This window comes from Peromyscus maniculatus, chromosome X (assembly GCF_049852395.1).
Source record: "Peromyscus maniculatus bairdii isolate BWxNUB_F1_BW_parent chromosome X, HU_Pman_BW_mat_3.1, whole genome shotgun sequence".
NCBI classification, from domain to species: Eukaryota; Metazoa; Chordata; class Mammalia; order Rodentia; family Cricetidae; genus Peromyscus; species Peromyscus maniculatus.
The window spans coordinates 37,656,715-37,678,209 of NC_134875.1; the positions used below are offsets into that span (position 1 = coordinate 37,656,715).

General features: G+C 40.8%; 1 protein-coding gene and 1 pseudogene across 1 annotated transcript in view; both read left to right on the plus strand.

Moving 5' to 3' along the window:
• LOC143270811 (uncharacterized) overlaps nt 1-20,131 on the plus strand; it is a 38,099-nt gene extending 17,968 nt beyond the window's left edge. The window contains exon 3 of the mRNA XM_076561933.1: nt 19,965-20,131. Coding sequence (XP_076418048.1) covers nt 19,965-20,060 — 96 coding nt within the window. The 3' untranslated portion in view covers nt 20,061-20,131. The remainder of the gene's footprint in view (nt 1-19,964) is intronic.
• Nucleotides 17,370-18,114, plus strand: LOC143270812 (elongin-B pseudogene; annotated as a pseudogene).
• Nucleotides 20,132-21,495: the final 1,364 nt, after the last annotated feature.

Below are 21,495 nucleotides of genomic sequence, written 5' to 3' on the forward strand. Positions count from 1 at the left end.
GCATTTTGATGTCTAATTTCTTGAGTTCTTTATATATTCTGGATATCAGCCCTCTGTCAGATGTGGGATTGGAGAAGATGTTTTCCCACTCTCTAGGCTGTCGCTTTGTCTTGTTGACCATGTCTTTTGCTCTACAAAAACTTCTCAGTTTCAAGAGGTCCCGTTGATTGATTCTTTTTCTCAGTGTCTATGTTACTGGTGTTATTTAAGAAGTGATCTCCATGCCAATGTGTTCAAGAATACTTCCTACTTTCACTTCTATCAGGTTGAGAGTAACTGTATTTATTTTGAGGTCTTTGATCCACTTGGACTTAAGTTTTGTGCACGGTGACAGATATGGATCACATGGATCTATTTGTAGCCTTCTACATGTTGACATCCAGTCATGCCACCACCATTTGTTAAAGATGCTTTCGTTTTTCCATAGTACAGTTGTGGCTTCTTTGTCAAAAAAGTGTATGTTCATAGGTGTTCAGATAAATGTCAGGGTATTCAATTCGATTCCATTGTTCCACATGTCTGTTTTTATGCCAGGACTAAGCTGTTTTTATTACTGTAGCTCTATATTAGAGCTTGAGATCAGTGATCATGATGCCTCCAGAGTTATTTTATTGTACAGGATTCTTTTGGCTATCCTGGGGTTTTTGCTTTTCCCTCTGAAGTTGAGTATTATTGTTTCCAGGTCTGTGAAGAATTGTGTTGGTATTTTTAAGGGATTGTATTGAATCTGTAGATTGCTTTTGGTAAAATTGCCATATTTACTATGTTAATTCTGCCTATCCATGAACATAGGATATCTTTCCATTTTCTGACATCTTCAATTTCTTTTTTCATGGACTTAAAGTTCTTGTAATATAGGTCCTTTACTTGCTTAGTTAGAATTACCGAAGGCATTTTATAATATTTGTAGCTATTGTAAAGGGGAATGTATCTCTGATTTCCTTCTCAGCCTGTTTGTCAATTGTATATAGGAGGGCTACTGATTATTTTAGTTGATCTTGTGTCCTGCTGTGTAACTGAAGGTGTTTATAAGTTCTATCAGTTCTTGGTTGAATTTTTGGGGTCACTCATGTATACTCTCATGTCGTTTGCAAATAGCAAAAGCTTGACTTCTTCCTTTCCAATTTGTATCCCCTTAATCTCCTTATGTTGTCTTATTGCTCTGGCTAGAACTTCAAGTACAATATTGAATAAGTATGGGGAGCACGGACAGCCTTGCCTCATTCCTGATTTTAGTGGAATCACTTTGAGTTTATCTCCATTTAATTTGATTTTGGCTGTTGGCTTGCTGTAAATTGACTTTATTATGTTTAGGTATGTTCCCTGTATTCCTGATCTCTCCAATACATTTATCATGAAGGGGTGTTGGATTTTGTCAAATGCCTTTTCCGCATCTAGTGAGAAGATCATGTGTTTTTTTCTTTCAGTTTGTTTATATGGTGTATTACATTGACAGACTGTTGTATATTGAACCAACCTTACATCCCTGGGATGAAGCCTACTTGATCATAGTGGGTAATTGTTTTAATGTATTTTTGGAGTCTGTTTACCAGTATTTTATTGAGTATTTTTGCATCAATGTTCATGAGGGAGATCAGTCTGTCGTTGTCTTTTTTTGTTGTTGGTGTATCTTTGTTTGGTTTAGGAATCAGGGTAATTGTAGCCTCATAGAAGGAGTTTGGTAATGTTCCTTCTGTTTCTATTGTGTGGAACCATTTAAAGAGTATTAGTATTAACTCTTCTTTGAAGATCTGGTAGAATTCTGTGTTGAAACCATGTGGTCCTGGACTTTTTTAGGTTGGCAGACTTTTAATTACTGATACTATTTCCTTAAGGATTACTGGATTATTTAAATAGTTTATCTGGTCTTGATTTAACATAGGTATATGGTACCAATCCAGAAAATTATCCATTTCTTTTAGATTTTCCAGTTTTAAAGAGTAGAGGTTTTGGAAGTATGACCTGATGATTCTCTGGATTTCCTCGTTGTCTGTTGTTATGTCCCCCTTTTCATTTCTGATTTTGTTTTCTTTTTTTTTTGTTTTGTTTTTTGTTTTGTTTTTCATTTTTTTATTTTACAATACTATTCAGTTCTACATAACAACCACAGATTCCCTTGTTCTCCCCCTTCATGCCCCCCTCCCTTTCCCCCCAGCCCACCCCTCATTCCCACCACCTCCAGATCAAGGCCTCTGTCTGTCTTTGGGTTAATTTGGATTAGGTCTTGTCTATCTTGTTGACTTTCTCAAAAAAACAACTCTTTGTTTCATTAAATTTTGTATACTTCTCTTTGTTTCTATTTTATAGTTGGATGTAAGCAACTTTTGGGAATCTTGCAAAAGTAGACCAAAACAGCTGGCAGCCTGGACAGTCACCTAATGTTTTTTAGCATTGTTGGTGCATTCAAATTGGCTACAGGCCTAGAGTATCTGACAGACCATTTTCAGAAGCAGGATTTCTGAAAGACCATCTTACCCTGTCTTGGCAGAGTACAGTGGTCGCTTTCCTTGTGTCCCGCTTGTCCAGAAAGGACAGCATTGCATTTGTACTGTCAGCCATCAAGGCAAGGGCAGTTCTTTGCCCAGTAGGCCATTTTGTGCCAAAAAGACAAACTTCCAAATGGAAATGTCTTAGAAGCCCAACATTCTCTCAGGATCAATTGGTGCAGCCAGGAGCAATTGTGTCTCACGTCAACAGAATTTTAAGTTATTTAAATGCCATATTTTCTAGGTCTATGAAGTGTTTGAAGATTACCTGTCTATCTGAAATATATCTATGTATACCTAGAAGACTTAACTAACATGGCTACAAATATGATTATCATAGATGACTAATTATTAATCTATTTTTAATTATCCATTACAATTTTAAATGAGCTACATAAACATAATACCTCAAACAAGAATATATATATATATATATATATACAGTATAACAAAATTAACTTTAAGTTTGTATCAATAAACTAAAATTTATACCAATGTAAAACATTTTAAACAAGTTGTTCTTTAAAAGTAGGTTCATTAATCTACCCTTTTATCTTATCATCTCTATATCCTCCTATATATCTATATCATATCCTCCCCTTTTTTTTTAGAAAGAGATCACATTTATAATCAACCTGTTTTAAATAAAAATATTGTTGTTGTTTTTTTTTTCTGTCCCACACCAGAGGGCTCTTCTGATTTGGGACACAAGAATCTCTTAAACATTTTTTTTTAAGCAATATGTCTGGGTTTAGAGGGGGAGTGAGCCAATTCCACCTCTAAAGCCAGCTTGGTATACTTGGGAATTTGGGCGTAGCATCTCTTACTACTTCCTGCTGGAGGGGGACGCTGTATCTTATGGGGATGCAAAGAAAATTTTAGGCCTATGGGGTAGTCCTTGAGGCTGTAATGTGTGAGCCAGTTGCCTTGAAACGTTCTGGATGTTGGATCATCTGGGCCATGGTGTCATCGGAGACCTTTCAGGGGGTCTTGGCTGGTGAAACCTGATGTATCTTAATCTGGAACAAATCCACAGCCTCTGGCTTTCTGTGGAAACAAAAGCAGAATCTCTTTTCCAAAGCAATATATCCTTAAATCCAAATTTTGAAGTATATTTTAAAGGTACCTTCACATCCATCTACTATTTTTCAGGTATCATTATGTTCTTTCTCAGGTCTTTGATGTGGTTGAAAACTAGATAGTTGTAATTTCCTCAGTTATGATAAAAGATAATTTAGATATAAAACCTTAAACTCACAAGGCTTCTTGCTAACTGTTCTTTTATCTTAAATTAACCATTTCCATAAATATAAGATAGATAGGACATCTTCTTTAGTATTGTAACTGTAATTCTTGCTCGATAATTGTTTTGTTATATGTAATTTTACCATGTTAAAGTTAAAACCTTACTTTTTAAAAAAAGAAGAAAAGGGGAAGTGCTGTGGATGTCATTCTATATAAATAAAACACTGATGGCCAGTGACCAGGCAAGAAATAGGTTGCCAGGCAGGAAGTAGGTGGGACAAGGAGAGAGGAGAGAGACACTGCTGGAAAAAGACAGAATCATGGCCTATTGCAGAAGTTGACACACAGCTGATATTTGCTTTTATGATATGAATAGAAAGTCAGTGTTATATGTCTTAAAGTGGGTTTTTATCTCCTGGCTCTGGGGTGAAAGCCAATGCTAAATCCAATCCTGTCTTCCTCTGATTTCAGACATGGTTTGTCCATCGGAGAGCAGAAGAGAGGAAGAGTGAGAGGTCTGTAGTATTACAGAGCATACCTCCTCGTACTGAAAAGGTCCTTATCCTTAGGGATAGGGACTCCTATCCCTAGAGTGTAATTTTTGTTCATGAGCTAAAGGGAAATCTGGTGACACATGTACTCAATATACACCTTAACTAAAATTCAGCACTCATGTTAACAATAAAATCATGAATTTCCAAGTTATTTAATTTCATATGCTTTCTGGGGTTTTGTAGTATAAATATGTACACTCTTCAGGAAATGCCTTTTAAACAAAATGTCAACTTCTGTTTTTTGGGGGTGACATTTCTAATTCATGAGTATTACTTGCACAGATGACTATTCCCTACACATGTTAGTTGTGAAACAGTGGATCACTTAAGCCTTCTTGACTCAGGCTCAATTGATCCTTTGAACAAGGGATTCAATAGTAACCCTGCAAATAAGGAATCTAAGGAGAAGGTGGGCACAGATAGTATTGATGGTGGTGATTACTTTTTATTTTGGGAGGGGTCACAGCAATTCTTTCTTTCTTCTTTTAATGAAAATAGATGTTGAAGAGGCGGGAGAGACAGAGGAGTGAAGTGGGATTTTGTGTTTGTTTGGTTGGTTGGTTAGTTGGGTGGTTGGTTTAGTTTGGTTTTTTTATTTTATTATGGGGGAGGAATGATGCAAGGGTGAAGGGAGGATATGGAGGACTGGGAAATGAACTGATTTGGGGTGCATGATGTGAAATTCACAAGGAATAAAGATTTATGTGTGTGTGTGTGTGTGTGTGTGTGTGTGTGTGTGTGTTGAAAACATACAGGATTTTAAGGAATAATAATAAAATAAACAATAGCCAAGCTGTTATGGTACATGCCTTTAATCCCAGCCCTCAAGAGGCAGAAGCAGGCAGATCTCTATGAGTTCAAGGCCAGCCTGGTCTACAGTGTGAGTTCCAAGACCACCAGGACTACACAAAGAAACACTGTCTTGAAAAACTCAAAATAAATAAATACATACATGCATATATACATATACACATACATAAAACAAAAAAACTAACATGTTTGAATAGAACAAAATGTTGTAGGTCTGGAGTCACTCAGAGATTCACTGTGACCATGAATAAATTTAAATTAGCACAGGCTGTATTAAATAAGAACTTATGCCAGATGCTCATGACACCAAGACTACAACTGAGATCACTCCCAAGTTGCAGCCCCTGGTCATATTAATCCAAGGCATATAAAGTCAAAACCACAAGATTACATGTATTCTGTCTACACATAAGCATGATCTAATTTTAACATATATGTCTTGCAGTTGTCCCAGTCATTGAGCAGAGTAAGCACGTTGGATTACAAAAACAGAAATAGTAGTTAGTCCTATGAGCTATTGTCTTGCTAGAACAGCAGATTTTACAGGATCAGTCAGTTTAAGAACAGTCTTCAATGTCTTGGACAAACGGGGGAAGAAGGAGCTGCTTGGACACAGCTTGTACAAGCTAGGGGCTCCATGTTGGAAGCATTTTTGTTTTGGGTCTCTCAAGCATAGTAAGTCTAAACTTTCAATGTATTGATAACCATTACATTCCCCCCTTGAGTAGTTTCATGAGTCAAATATCTGACTCTGTGATGGATACCTGTTATTTTTCTTATTTTACAATACTATTCAGTTCTACATAATAGCCACAGATTCCTTTGTTCTCTCCCTTCCTGCCCCCTTTTCCTTCCCCCCATCCCACCCCCCATTCCCACCGCCTCCAGATCAAGGTCACCCCCAAGGACTGGGATCGACCTGATAGACTCAGTCCAGGCAGGTCCAGTCCCCTCCTCCCAGATTGAGCCAAGCGTCCCTGCATGACTGGACTGCTACTCACATCACCAGTGAGCTACCTGGAAAAAGGGACCCCAAGAAAGACACAGAGAAATGGATGAGATCTACATGAACAGCCTGGACATGAGTGGGAGCAATGAAGGGTGAGGGTCGAGGGAAAGAGAGCGGGAGATTCTAGCTGGATCAAGAAAAGAGAGGGAGAACAAGGAATAGGAGACCATGGTAAATGAAGACCACATGAGAAAAGGAAGAAACAAAGAGCTAAAGAGGCCCACAGAAATCCACAAAGATACCCCCACAAAAGACTGCTGGCAATGGTCGAGAGACAGCCGGCACTGACCTACTCTGGTGATGGGATGGCCAAACACCCTAATAGTTGTGCCAGAAACCCCATCCAAGGACTGAGGAATCTGGATACAGACATCCATGGCTAGGCCCCAGGTGGAGCGCTGGGAGTCTAATTAGTGAGAAAGAGGAGGGTTTATATGAGCGAGAATTGTTGAAACCAAGGTTGGATAAAGCATAAGGACAAATAACCAAATGAATGGAAACACATGAACTATGAACCAAAGGCTGAGGGGCCCCCAGCTGGATCAGGCCCTCTGAATAGATGAGACAGTCGATTGGCTTGATCTGTTTGGGAGGCATCTAGGCAGTGGTACCAGGTCCTGGGCTAGTTGGATACCTGTTATTTTTAAAGCTTTTTGATAGAGGGAAACCAGTTTCCTTTAGACCAGTATTCCAGCCTTTGGTTGAGGATAAAAGTGAGGAACTAAACTCTCTTCTGTAACTGCTTCTCAGCTGAGATTAGGATGCTCTTGTCAGGACCAGTAAAGGCTGGAATGCAAATCAAAGGCCAATGTTAGGCGTTCAGGAAGTGGACAGCATTCATCAGAAGCATCTGGTTTGCTGTGGAGACAGGGAGAAATCACATTGGCTGGACTGGTCCACATAAGCTTTCAGCAAGTCCAGGGCTCATGGCCTTTGAAGCAGTTTGTTGTCTGCAGCTGACAACTGATGTCTGTCGGCTTAGTGGAAATCTGGTGGTACAGATGTAGACTGGGGACAGAAGTTAAAGTTTAGGAACTTAAAGGAGAATCTTAGATGTGAACTTCCCCCTCAGTAATAAACAGCAGGTAGGGAAGCTTAGGCTATTGATTGACAGGGGTACCTATCTGGAGTCCATTTGATGTGTGACATGTGGATCCAAGTTGTGTCTTTTTATAGCTTATATGGATTTTTAAAATTTACAACAGATAAAATTTTAGATACATTACTATTAATGTTGTTTCTAATATGTACAGAAATCCGAACTGTAAAAAATGTAGTAGACTCATGCCTTTGACTCATACTAAAAACTTGAGGACTCAAAAGATACAAAATCAAACATATGAACACCTTTTCCCAGAGGGCTGAAATTTTGTATATATAAAAGAAAGAATTGTTTTTAGCACAATAAAATGCATCTTTAAGTCTATTGTTAGAAAACATCGTGACCAAGATGATGGTGAAATTACATGGCTGTTATCTTTTTTTAATCCTTTTTTTCTAACTAGTGTTGAATATATTGTACTAAATTAAGGATACTCACACACATATATTTAATTATTAAGCCTTTTTGTAATAAATTTTTAAGTTAACCATTTTCTTGTAGATTTTATAGATCTTTAACCACACACAATAAACTTTAAAATCTTAAAATACAGAAAATGTACTGAATAGTTTTACAAACTGTTTTTTTAAAAATTGACATGTTTATTTATTTTTTAATTTTATAATTTGATTAAATTTTACATATCAGCCACGGATTCCCCTGTCCTCCCTTCTACCCCACCCCCATTGTACGCCTAGCCCATACCCCATTCCCATCTCCTCCAGGGCAAGGACACCTCTCTGAATTCAGCTCCACCTGGTAGATTCAGTCCAGGCAGGTCTAGTTCCCTCCTACCAGACTGAGCATAGTGTTCCTGCATAGGCCCCAGGTTCCAAACAGCCAGCTTATGCACTGAGGACAGGCCCCAGTCCCACTGCCTGGGGGCCTCCCAATCAGTTCAAGCTAAACAACTGTCTCAATTTTCCAGAGGGCCTGATCCAGTTGAGGGATCCTCAGCTATTGGTTCATAGTTCCTGTGTTTCCACTAGTTTGGCTCTTTGTCCCTGTGCTTTTTCTAATCTTGGTCTCAACAATTCTCACTCATACAATCCCTCCTCTTTCTCTCTGATTGGATTCCCAGACCTCCACCTGGGGTATGGGCGTGGATCTCTGAATCTGCTTCCATCAGTCATTGGATGAGATTTCTAGCACAACACTTAGGGTATTTGGCCATCCTATCACCAGAGTAGGTCTGTTCGGGCTTTCTCTCAACCATTACCGGTAGTCTATTGTGAAGATATCTTTGTGGATTTCTGGGGACCACTCTAGCACTTTGCTTCCTCCTATTCCCATGGGGTTTTCATTTATCATGGTCTCTATTTCTTGTTCTCCCCACTCTGTACTTGATACAGCTGGGATCTCCCGCTCCCCTAAGCTCTCTTTCCCTTGAACTTTGCCCTTCATTACACCTCCATGTTCAATTTGCTCATGTAGATCTCATCCATTTCTCTGTCATTGGGCGACCCATGTATCTTTTTTGGGGTCCTGTTTTCGAGGGAGCCTCCCATGAGTTGTGAGTAGCAGTCTACTCATCCTTTGTTTTACATCTAGTATCCTCCTATGAGTTAGTACATACAATGTTAGTCTTTCTGAGTCTGGGTTACCTCACCCAGGATGATTTTTTTCTAGATCCATCCATTTGCCTGCAAACCTCATGACGTCATTGTTTTTCTCTGCTGAGTAGTACTCCATTGTGTATATGTACCACATATTATTTATCCATTCTTCAGTTGAAGGGCATCTAGGTTGTTTCCACATTCTGGCTATTACAAACAATGCTGCTATAAACATAGCTGAGCATGTGCCGTTGTGGTATGATTGAGCATTCCTTGGGTATATGCCCAAGAGTGGTATAGCTGGGTCTTGGGGGAGATTGATTCCCAATATTCTAAGAAAGCGCCATATTGTTTTCCAAAGTGGCTGTACAAGGTTGCATTCCCACCAACAGTGGAGGACAGTTCCCCTTGATCCATATCTTGTCCAGCATAAGATGTCTTCCGTGTTTTTGATCTGAACCATTCTGACACCTGATAAGTGGTATCTCAGAGTCATTTTGATTTGTATTTTCCTCATGATTAGGGATTTGAGCAATTCCTTATATGTCTATCAGCCCTTTGAGCTTCCTATATTGAGAGTTCTATTTTTAGCTCTAGCCTGTTTCTTAATTGGAATGTTGGGCATTTTGATGTCTAATTTCTTGAGTTCTTTATATATTCTGCATATCAGCCCTCTGTCAGATGTGGGATTGGAGAAGATGTTTTCCCACTCTCTAGGCTGTCGCTTTGTCTTGTTGACCATGTCCTTTGCTCTACAAAAACTTCTCAGTTTCAAGAGGTGCCATTGATTGATACTTTTTCTCAGTGTCTATGTTACTGGTGTTATTTAAGAAGTGATCTCCCATGCCAATGTGTTCAGGACTACTTCCTACTTTCTCTTCTATCAGGTTGAGAGTAACTGTATTTATTTTGAGGTCTTTGATCCACTTGGACAGATATGGATCATATGGATCTATATGTAGCCTTCTACATGTTGACATCCAGTTATGCCAGCATCATTTGTTGAAGATGCTTTCATTTTTCCATAGTACAGTTTTGGCTTCTTTGTCAAAAAGTATATGTTCATAGGTGTGCAGATTAATGTCAGGGTATTCAATTCAATTCCATTGTTCCACATGTCGGTTTTTATGCCAGGACCAAGCTGTTTTTATTACTGTAGCTCTATAGTAGAGCTTGAGGTCAGTGATCGTGATGCCTCCAGAGTTATTTTATTGTACAGGATTCTTTTAGCTATCCTGGGGTTTTTGCTTTTCCATATGAAGTTGAGTATTATTCTTTCCAGGTCTGTGAAGAATTGTGTTGGTATTTTTAAGGGATTGTATTGAATCTGTAGATTGCTTTTGGTAAGATTGCCATATTTACTATGTTAATTCTGCCTATCCATGAACATAGGATATCTTTCCATTTTCTGACATCTTCAATTTCTTTTTTCATGGACTTAAAGTTCTTGTAATATAGGTCCTTTACTTGCTTAGTTAGAATTACGGAAGGTATTTTATAATATTTGTGGCTATTGTAAAGGGTAATGTATCTCTGATTTCCTTCTCAGCCTGTTTGTCAATTGTATATAGGAGGGCTACTGATTTTTTTAGTTGATCTTGTGTCCTGCTATGTTACTGAAGGTGTTTATAAGCTCTATCAGTTCTTGGTTGAATTTTTGGGGTCACTCATGTATACTCTCATGTCGTCTGCAAAAAGCAAAAGCTTGACTACTTCCTTTCCAATTTGTATCCCCTTAATCTCCTTATGTTGTCTTATTGCTCTGGCTAGAACTTCAAGTACTATATTGAATAAGTATGGGGAGCACGGACAGCCTTGCCTCATTCCTGATTTTAGTGGAATCACTTTGAGTTTCTCTCCATTTAATTTGATGTTGGCTGTTGGCTTGCTGTAATTGCCTTTATTATGTTTAGGTGTGTTCCCTGTATTCCTGATCTCTCCAATACAGTTATCATGAAGGGGTGTTGGATTTTGTCAAATGATTTTTCCGCATCTAGTGAGAAGATTATGTGGTTTCTTTTCTTTCAGTTTGTTTATATGGTGTATTACATTGACAGACTGTTGTATATTGAACCAAACTTGCATCCCTGGGATGAAGCCTACTTGATCATAGTGGATAATTGTTTTGATGTATTTTTGGAGTCTGTTTACCAGTATTTTATTGAGTATTTTTGCATCAATGTTCATGAGGGAGATTGGTCTGTAGTTGTCTTTGTTGTATCTTTGTTTGGATTAGGAATTAGGGTAATTGTAGCCTCATTGTCTGTTGTTATGTCCCCCTTTTCATTTCTGATTTTGTTTTTTGTTTGTTTGTTTTTTTTCATTTTTTTTTATTTTACAATACTATTCAGTTCTACATAACAGCCACAGAGTCCCTTGTTCTCCCCCTTCCTGCCCCCCTCCCCTTCCCCCCAGCCTACCCCTCATTCTCACCACCTCCAGATCAAGGCCTCTGTCTGTCTTTTGGTTAATTTGGATTAGGTCTTGTCTAGCTTGTTGACTTTCTCAAAAAAACAACTCTTTGTTTCATTAATTTTTTGTATAATTCTCTTTGTTTCTATTTTATAGATTTCATCTCTCAATTTTATTATTTCCTGGCATCTATTTTTCCTGGGTGACTTTGCTTCTTCTTGTTCTAGAGCTTTCAAGTGTGCTGTTAAGTCGCTAGTGTGAGATTTCTCCAACTTCTTTATGTGGGCATTTAGTGCTATGAATTTCCCTCTTAGCACTGCTTTCATAGTGTCCCATAAGTTTGGTTATGTGGTATATTCATTTTCATTGAACTCTAGGAAGTTTTTAATTTCTTTATTTCTTCTTTAACCGATTGGTGATTCAGTTGAATATTATTCAGTTTCCATGAGATTGTAGGTTTTCTGTAGTTTTTGTTGTTGTTGAAATCTAACTTTAAACCATGGTGGTCTGATAGAACACAGGAGGTTATTCCAATTGTTTTGTATCTATTGAGATTTGCTTTGTGGCCAAGTATGTGGTCGATTTTAGAGAAGGTTCCATGGGGTGCTGAGAAGAAGTTATATTCCTTTTTGTTAGGATAGAATGTTCTGTAGTTATGGATTAAGTCCATTTGAGTCATAACATCAGTTAAGTCCTTTATTTCTCTGTTAAGTTTTGATTTGGCAGATCTGTCCAGTGGTAAAAGTGGGGTGTTGAAGTCTCCCACTATTAATGTGTGGGGTTTTATATGTGATTTAAGCTTTAGTAATGTTTCTTTTACATATGTGGGTGCCCTTGTGTTTGGGGCATAAATGTTCAGAATTGAAACTTCATCTTGGTGGATCGTTCCTGTGATGAGTATGTAATGCCCTTCTTGATCTCTTTTGATTGATTTTAGTTTGAAGTCTATTTTGCTGGATATTAGGATGGCTATGCCCTCTTGCTTCTTAAGACCATTTGACTGGAAAGTCTTTTCCCAGACTTTGATTCTTAGGTAATGTCTGTCTTTGAATTTGAGATGTGTTTCTTGTATGCAGCAGAGAGATGGGATATATTAGTCTGATTTCGTATCCATTCTGTTAGTCTGTGTCTTTTATAGTTGAACTAATTCCATTGATATTAAGGGATATTAATGACTAGTGATTGTTCATTCCTGTTATTGGTTTTTGTTTGTTGTTGTTGTTGTTTTGGTGGTAGTGTGTGTGTAATTCTCTGCTTTGGTGTTTACTGCTGTGGTGTTATCTGTTGCCGTGTTTTCGAGGGTGTATCTGACTTCCTTAGGTTGGAATTTTCCTTCTAGTGCTTTCTGTAGGGCTGGGTTTGTGAATAAGTAGTATTTAAACCTGTCTTTGTCTTGGAATGTCTTGTTCACTCCGTCTATGATGATAGAAAGTTTTGCTGAGTATATTACTCTAGGCTGGCATCCATGGTCTCTTAGTGTCTGCATTACATCTGTCCAGGTCCTTCTGGCTTTCAAAGTCTCCATTGGGAAATCGGGTGTTATTCTGATGGGTTTGCCTTTATAAGTCACTTGGCCTTTTTCATTGCTGCTCTTTATATTCTATCTTTATTCTGTGTGTTTAGTTGTTTAATGTGGCGAGGGGACTTTTTGGGGGAGTCTAGTCTGGTGTTCTATAGGCTTCTTGTATCTTCATATGCATTTCCTTCTTTAAGTTGGGAAAGTTTTCTTCTATGATCTTGTTGAATATATTTTCTGTGCCTTTGAGTTGGTATTCTTCTCCTTCCTATATCCCTGTTATTCATAGGTTTGGTCTTTTCAAGGTGTCCCAAATTTCCTGGACAATTTGGGTCATGACTTTGTTGGCTTTAGTGTTTTCTTTGACTGATGAATCTATTTCTTCTACGCTGTCTTCAACGCCAGCGATTCTCTCTTCTATCTCTTACATTCTGCTGATTATACTTGCATCTGTAGTTCCTGTTCATTTACTCAGATTTTCTATTTCCACATTCCCTCTGTTTACATCTTCTTCATATTTTCTATTTCCCTTTTCAGGTCTTGGACTGTTTCCTTTATTTGTTTCATTGCTTTTTCATGGTTTTCTTTCAGGAATTTATTGTTTTCCTCTGATTTATTTGTCTTTTCCCCTAGTTTTTTATCGCATTCTTCCCATTATTTGTTTGTCTTTTCCTCAGTTTCATTTTTGATTTCTTCTTTAAAGGCCTCTAGCATCTTCATGATGTTATTCTTAAGGGTGCATTCTTCTGTTTCTTCCATTTTGTGATGCTCAGGTCTTGCTGTTGTAGGAGGGCTAGGTTCTGGTGATGCTGTATTGCTCTTTATTTTGTTGTATGTACTTCTGACTGGATATCTGCCTATCTCCTTGTAGATTCATTCTTGGTCTTATCATCACTCTTGGTCCAGACAGAGCTCTCTGGTCTGGATGGGAGCTCCAGGACAGATGGCAGCTGGGGGACTGCTCACCTAGTTTTACAAACTATTAAGGTGAAGGTATTATTAAGGTATTATTGAGATAAAGTTTATATTTTTGCAAAAGTCTTAGAGAGTTCAATGAAACCAGTAGTCTATTTTTTTGTCTGTTTTTCTTTGCCCTCTTTCCCCTGTCATAAAAATGTGGCATGTGAATGTTGTGACTGTGAATGCACCTGTGTGTGGACGTGTGCATGGTGATCATGTCATTCCTCAGGAAAATCTCTGTGCAGGTCGGTTTCCCATCTAATAACTATGATGAGCAGAGTCCCATGGGAAAATGGTGTAGAAACTCCACAATCACATGCCTTAACCTAAACTCGTGGGTCTCAACTTGTGGGTTGTAGCCCTTTTTACTTTTGGGGTCTACAAAAATTTACTAAGACCATTGGAAAACAAAGATATTGTATTATGACTCATAACAGTAGCAAAATTACAATTAGGAAGTAACAATGAAAATGGTTGGTGTCACCACAGCATGAGCAACTATATTAAAGGGCCACAGCATTAGGAAGGTTGAGAATCACTGACCTAAAGCATTGAGCATGTAACTAAACATGAAGTAGGCACAAGATTTCATTAATGCATTTCAATCCTGGAGAGTCGCTCACAAAAGATAACTTATAGGAAAATCACACAGAGCAGTAATTGGGCTCATGAAGCACTGCTGTTCTATAACAAAACCTCCTTAGGGTACATATTTCCTGTCATATCAAGGATATGTAAGATTATGCTACTAGATAGCAGCTGGCTAGCAGCAGACATCCTAAGGAGTCAGCAGAGAGGAGTCCCTTCCCCAGGTCCAAGACGAGGACAGGAGAGTCAAGAGGATCAAGGAAAAAGGCAGAGACGGGTGCTGGTTTCCAGACTCACAAGATAACAGATTGGAGCACTCCTGTTTACCTGTGTTATCGACTCCCATAGTGCACCCCACAGCTCCTCTGGGTTACACAGCAAGCATCCATCTTTAAGGATGCTGAGTCACCCACCAGTGAGAGATATCCCTCTGCAACACTGTCTGCTAATCTCTGGGAGCAAATTGCCAGAAATAAAAGAATACACCCAGTGTCCTGTGAGCTCTGTAGAAAGGGGAGGAAATGAAGAGTCTCTGGGGCACCCTGAATGCATGATTGCTTACCTGCTTCAAACCATCCCTGTGAACAGCATCTTGGGAAATTTATCTCAGAATCTGGGGTTGGTATGGATGCAGGAGCTAGGTCTCTGTCCTTAGTGAGGAAAAAGCACTCACGTTCAAATTTCTAAGTTGCTCACATATGTTGCAGGGATGCTAGGGCTAAAAGGAGGGTTGGTTTGAAACAGCCAAGCCAGGAACACTGAAGATGAGACACAAAGAGTTTCTGCGATCAGTAGGACAGTCAAGCTGTCTCACACTGATAAAGACAGGGCTCCCAGCTAGTGTGGGCAGTCCACCCAGGCCACCAAGTCCTTCAGGAAAACACACATGGCACTATGTTCTCCTTATATAGCCTGGCTTCTCCAGCAGCTAATTGTGAGAGGGAGTAAAGTCTGTGTCTAAGAAAGCCTCCCATTTCAGTGTTTCAGGGAAGCCTTTCATAACCACACAGGAAATAAGGAGAAGAGGAAGGACAGTTGTAGCTGCGTCTTGGTGACTGAGAAGAAAGAGAGCTGAGTATAGATAAAATCACCTGGGACAGCTGAAATGTCAGAGGATGCAAGAGCACCCAGTGTGTAATTGCGACCAGACAGTTAAAGCTCACAACTCACAAAGCCCTAGTCAGGGATGGATAAATGGTCCTGTGGTGGGAGGGGGTTGAGCCACCCCTGACTAGGTGGGCAATACGTGAACAGAGCATGATCATCTCCTTGGTGTGAGCTAGACCATGTGGACCGTGGGCCTCCAGAGTCTCAGCCTATGCTATCCCAGAGAACTAACCATCTCCTAACAATTACCTCAGCCAGTGTCCAGACTCTGCCATGATCCTATTAAAAACAAAAACCACGAAATGACAGAGCTCATTGGCTCTTTTAAATTTTGGGAATTTCACCTACTGTGGGGAGTCTCTCTAACTTTTCCTCAGTTCTGCCCCTTCCTGCAATGATTGTTTGTAGAACTTGAATCCAGAATTGCTTACTCCTCCTGTCTTTCACCTTCACAGATGTGAGACAGGTTTGGAGCCAGTACCTATGGTCGATCTTTGATGGCCTCAGGTATCTGGATCAACCTAGGACCTTGGTCAAGCACAGCTAGGTAGAGCAAGTTCTCCATCAGAATGAGCTTGTGAATACCAGTGGAATTCAGCTCTGTTGGGCGCACAGTCTCTCAGCAGGATCTTGCCCAGTCCTACCCACATATTTGTCATCATATAGGGCTCTTCAAGACAGCACATCCAAGATTTGGGCATTTTGTTTGAAGGACATTTGCATAATTTAATAAAATGATTTATCTGAGCTCAAGGGCCTGCTGAGTTTAAGAAGGTCATTGTGTTACTCCCTGTGACTGAATTTGAACAGTCTAGCCTAAGCCAAAACTAGAGGTGTCAGCTAAGGAGAAAACCAGAGCCACAGGTTGGGCACCCCCACCACACACAATCACTGCGTTTTTTAAAGTACTCCCTGCTCTTTCAGCCCTAATGTGCTTCAGGCTAGGCACCTCAGAGGACAAGCTGACAGCTACTGAGTCTGTGCAGGCCAGAATGTGATTGGACACATTGTAATTACTTTGAGTGTCCAGAAGATAAGCCTTCTGGGTCAAGAGTCACAGCTGTACCTCTGGCTCCAGACAGTGAGGACGTGGCTATAAAGATTCGGAACTCAGGTCTGATTGAAAGATTCCCAGCAAGAGACACGCCAGGGCTGCAGCCAGTCTTTCAACAGGATGCTGAGTCCAGGAGCTGATGAGCAACAGGAACAACAGCATGGTCAGTAAAATGGTTCTGATTGGACTTGGGCAAAATCCGGGAAGCAAATCTGTTGGAAAGGCCAGTGGCCAGGCGCTTTGATTACCCCTCTCTGCCCGTGGCCCCTCTCCAGGCTTTCCAATGATCCATGGCCAAGATGCTCAGATCTTTATCTTTGTGTTTTTCTCTCTAGCAGGTGAGAATGCAGTGGTCCTGAAGGCTGGAGAGAAAGGAGGCAAGAAAGGGCTTGTACAGAGTGAGATTGCTCAGGGTGAGCTTGATCAGGGCAAACTTGATCTGAGTAAACTTCCCCAAGAAACCCAGCTCAAGAATCTCTTGCTCAGTCTGGTCTTGCTCAGGAAGCCACAGGAGTGGTAGAGGAGGGAGAAAACAAAGAAGAAGAAATGGAAGGAGCACATGCTGGTGATGGTAGTTCTGGCCCCATGGACAAGGGGATCCAGGCAGAAGGTGGCCATGGCAGCAGTGTTCAACAGCAACCTCAGCAAGAGGTGGCAATGCCTGCGGGCACCAAGAGTCTCCAGGCTGATGAGAGGCTGTCTTTCCAGAGCCACACCAGATTCACCCAGTCTCAGCTGCAGGAACCGGAGCATCTTTTCAAAGAGACTCGCTACCCCAGCTTTCAAGTAAGGGAAGCAAATCGCCCTGCTAGGCGCCTGGTTTTCAGGCAGTGCACCCAGGCTGTCCTTTGGTGCTCCCTGAACCCCTGATTTTCTCTAGAAACAAAGCATGCATGTCTGGACCCTCCAGCAGAAATTGGATTCTGGAGTAAGGCATGTGCCATAGTCCAACTGGAAAGATTGTGTTTTGTTGCCTGTTAAAGTGGCGTATGAGTTGTAAATTAAGACAGTGCTTGTTCTAAATGAGTCTCTGTAAGAATGAGTGAGGACTGTCAGCTGCCACCATGATAAGAAGCATGTGAAGATACCAGTAAGCCACGAGCCACATGGCAAGGTTTTTAGATTACAGGAGTTGTCTTTGAAGAAAGAATGGCTCCTTTTTCCCCCTGGCTCTTGTAAAGCCTTCAGGGAAAGCACCAGAGCTGGCTCTGCACCATGGGACTCACAACCATCAGAGAAGGTGTTTCTCATGATCCGCCGCAACAAGACCACCATCTTCACAGAAGCCAAGGAGTCGAGTACCGTGTTCCAGCTAAAGCATGTTGTCCAAGGCATCCTCCAGCGGCCTCCAGAAGAGCAGCGGCTGTACAAGGATGACCAGCTCCTTGATGACAGAAAAACTCTGGGCGACTGTGGGTTCACTAGCCAGACAGCTTGGATACAGGCCCCAGCCACAGTGGGCCTGGCCTTCCGAGCAGATGATGCCTTTGAAGCCCTGCACACTGAGCCCTTCTCCAGCTCTCTGGAGCTTCCAGATGTGATGAAGCCATAGGAAGAGCCAATGAACAAGCTGTGCAGTGAGGTTCCCAGGCCTAGAGACCTATTTCCTCAATGAAGACGATTTTGCTGTCAAAAAAAAAAGGTTACTTAAATTACAAAATATTTAATAGATGGCTACATCGTTAAATTAGCACCCATTCAATAACACACTATAACATTACCAAAATAACAAATTGTATCCTGTCTTTATTACTAAAACTTCAATTTTTAATTTTTATTTTTGTACAACATAACAAACTTAAAATAACAATGTAAACAGAATTAGGATGGATTAAAAATATAAAAATAAATTAAATTGAAAAGACTTTTAAACTATTTCTACTAAATAATACTAAGGCACAAAAATACAAATATAATTATATACTTCTCAAATTACCTTAAATGCCATAGGAAATTAAAATATTTTTAAAAAAAGAATGAGTGAGAAGCCTTACATGTGGCTGGAAAAATGCAGGAGGGATTCCACCTCAGATTAAAATTTGGCTAACACTTTTCATCGTGGAGGCTCTCTTAATGAAGGTTTGCATGTTAAGTACATAGACGACATACTTGTGTTTGGAGGATTACCCTTAATTTTGGTCCCTAAAAGAAACCTGTTACTAAAGTAAGTCTCAAGGTAGGTGTGAAGAATACTGTGTGTGTGTGTGTGTGTGTGTATACCTGTGCACACACACAAGTGTGGACACAAACATTTAAAAGCAAACAGGACATGTCCTTATACAGTTTATTTCAACCAAAAAGCCTAAATGTTGGAATCTTTTTACTTCAGGAAGGATCTTGCAAGATGGATGGGTGTGTCAGAGGCAGATGTGCTGGTCAGTATTCTAAAAATAATAATGTTTTGGAAGGGCTCCACGTCTTGTGACGTTGTCTAGAGGATAATTATAGCAAAAGAGTGGGACCCTGAAGTTGTATCCCAAGGATGCCAGACAAGTCCATAGCCGGGCTAGGCTCAAGATGATGAAAGACCTCCATTTTCTCAGGCAGGAAATGCCAACCTGGACACCTGAAAACATAAGTTGCCTCGGTGCATTGTCTGTCCCTTGGTGGACATAGTGAGTTCTCCATGACATTCTGAAGGCTGTGCAGCTCGCAAGCCTCACTTAAGTGAAGAGACCATGTTCTTGTCCACCTTCAACTCTTTCACTCTGCGTGTCACAGAAAACCTTTTCTCAGACTTCTTTTGTTCTAGTCTGTAAATGACACATGCCTGTCTTGTTCTCAATCAATACTGGGACCAGGAACCTCAAACGTCCCATAGACCTTTTACCAGTCTTTGTTGGTTATGAATGTGAACTGTGCTCATCATTACAATCAGTCCTGACTTTTCCAGACCTCATGCCCTCAAGGGAAAAGGCCTATAGACTGTATGCTTGGAGGCTAGGGAGGAAGCATAGAGCAGGAAGAAGTGCCCTTTGACTCATAAAATGTGCATTCTGGGTACTCACAAAAGGCTATCACCATGGAGCCTTTCACAGACAGCTTTGGGCCTTGACATAGTTCTCCGGGGTTTTTGATACTTTTCAACACACAGCAGGGTCCAGGAACAACCCACGCACTAGATCTGCATTCTCTTCTGAACAAATGCATTAAAAATATCAATTGATGGAGAGAAGAGGCAATATTCTACGTCTGTCCCATAGCTGAAGGACTGGGTGTGGTGATGCATGTCCTCAGCGGCTTCATGGGGGTGTTTTGACTGTTTCCATGAGAATGAAACCTGTTGCTTCCAGCATTCTGAACAATCAGTACACACTTGAGGTAAGTCTTCAGTCTTTCTTGGGGTTAGATAGATAAACAGTTCCTGGGCAATCAGAAATGTGGTGCTTTTCTAGGGGAGTAGCTCTGTCCTGGAGCACATACCTAGCACACACTGGCCCAGAGATGGAATCCATATATGTTTTAAAATGTTGGTAAAATTGAGCCAGTATACAAGGTTACAGCATGTGTTCTTCAGTGGTGGTACCGTTCAGTGTACTAAAGCAACCCTTTCTTCTGCTTGAAGGATTGGTTTAGGACCAGGAGAGCCATTTTCAGGAGAAGCAATAGAATGGTGGTGCTGATTGATGCACCACCTGGTCCCCAGAACAATGATCCCTGAAGATTTTAGAGCAGCACTTGACTGCCAAATCTGTCCAAGAACCAGATGTCATGGAACCTGGCCCTGCCCCCAATGTATCAGCCACCCATGCTGGCCATGACATCCTTTTCTTCCCTGCAATTATCTCAGCAATCAAGAGGTGGATTCTCAGTATGTTGGTTCCCTTGTTTTCGGGTTACGAAAATGTGGGTATAAGTATTTGAACCATAGTAGCCTATTCAAGAAATGACATTTATGGCAGGAGGAGACATTGGCAAGCTGTGGTCACTGTGCCATGACAAGTGAGGAAGATTTCCAGGTGCTATGCTACTTCTTGCTGACCCCACATGATTCTCTGCCCCCTCATCATGGCCTTGTCAAATCACCTCATCTATGTGGAACAATTATTTGTAATGTCAGGTGGAGCAAGTCCCCAGCACTGGACACTGTGTTTCTAGTCATGGCTGTTCACATCCACACTCCAGTAAGTCCCACCTTAGACCAAGGTAGAAATTTCCCAGAGACTTGTCCCAGGTTTGACAGTGGGAGGAATGGGTACATGATGTGTGGTTTGCACCCTCTCTGTGGATGTCCAGGGCACTAGGGGCCACACTGGCCAGAGTCCTGATGCTTGAGAGGGAGAGGAGAATCCATCAATCCAGATCACATGGAGGTTTCTGCCTCATTTCTTCCATTCCGGGTCAGGGAGCATATGGTCTCACCCTCGCCTGCTCAGAGATCTTGAATAATATGCCTTCTCCCTGCATTTTGTCACCTGCCTTGGAGAACCCTCAGTAATCAAGATTTCGGAGACCTTTGTTTCATAGCAGCTCTAATTTGTAAACAAGGTTGAGACTCTAGCAATGTTCTGGAACAGTCAGTCAGTGCATAGAAAAGTTGGACTTCTTCTTTGCGTATGTGAAGCTGCAGGTCCAAATAAACAAAGTCCATCTTAGTGAGATGGAGAGCTATGGCCTAGGTGTACAGACCCAAACTTACTGCATGGTGTTGTCTCAATACCGTGTTCTCCTGCCATTGCAATCCTTAGTCTATTTTCAGTCTCTGAGAATGTGAGTGCTCCAGGGACCTTGCCTGCTGCAGGTACTTGCTAGTTTGCTTTTGAGTCTTTATGATGTCTCCCAGCATGCTGATTTGAGAGCCCTTGCTGTAGTAGCAGGTATCAGAATTTCACTAGGCCTGCATCTATGGCCCTGAACCTGAGGTCTCCCCTTTTCAGGTCTAGCAAAGAATATTTCAGAACAGATAACCAGTTCCCCTGGCTTTAAGAATCTTCCACCAGTCATCCTCATTGTCCCTATGCCTGTGAGCAAGGGGTCTGACAGAGATGTCCCATTAGACCTGAGTGCTCCACCTTCTCTTGTGTGCTGCTGCACATGGACCAACTGTGGGTCTCTGTACTAACCATCACCTACTGCAAAGAAAATCCACCCTGAGC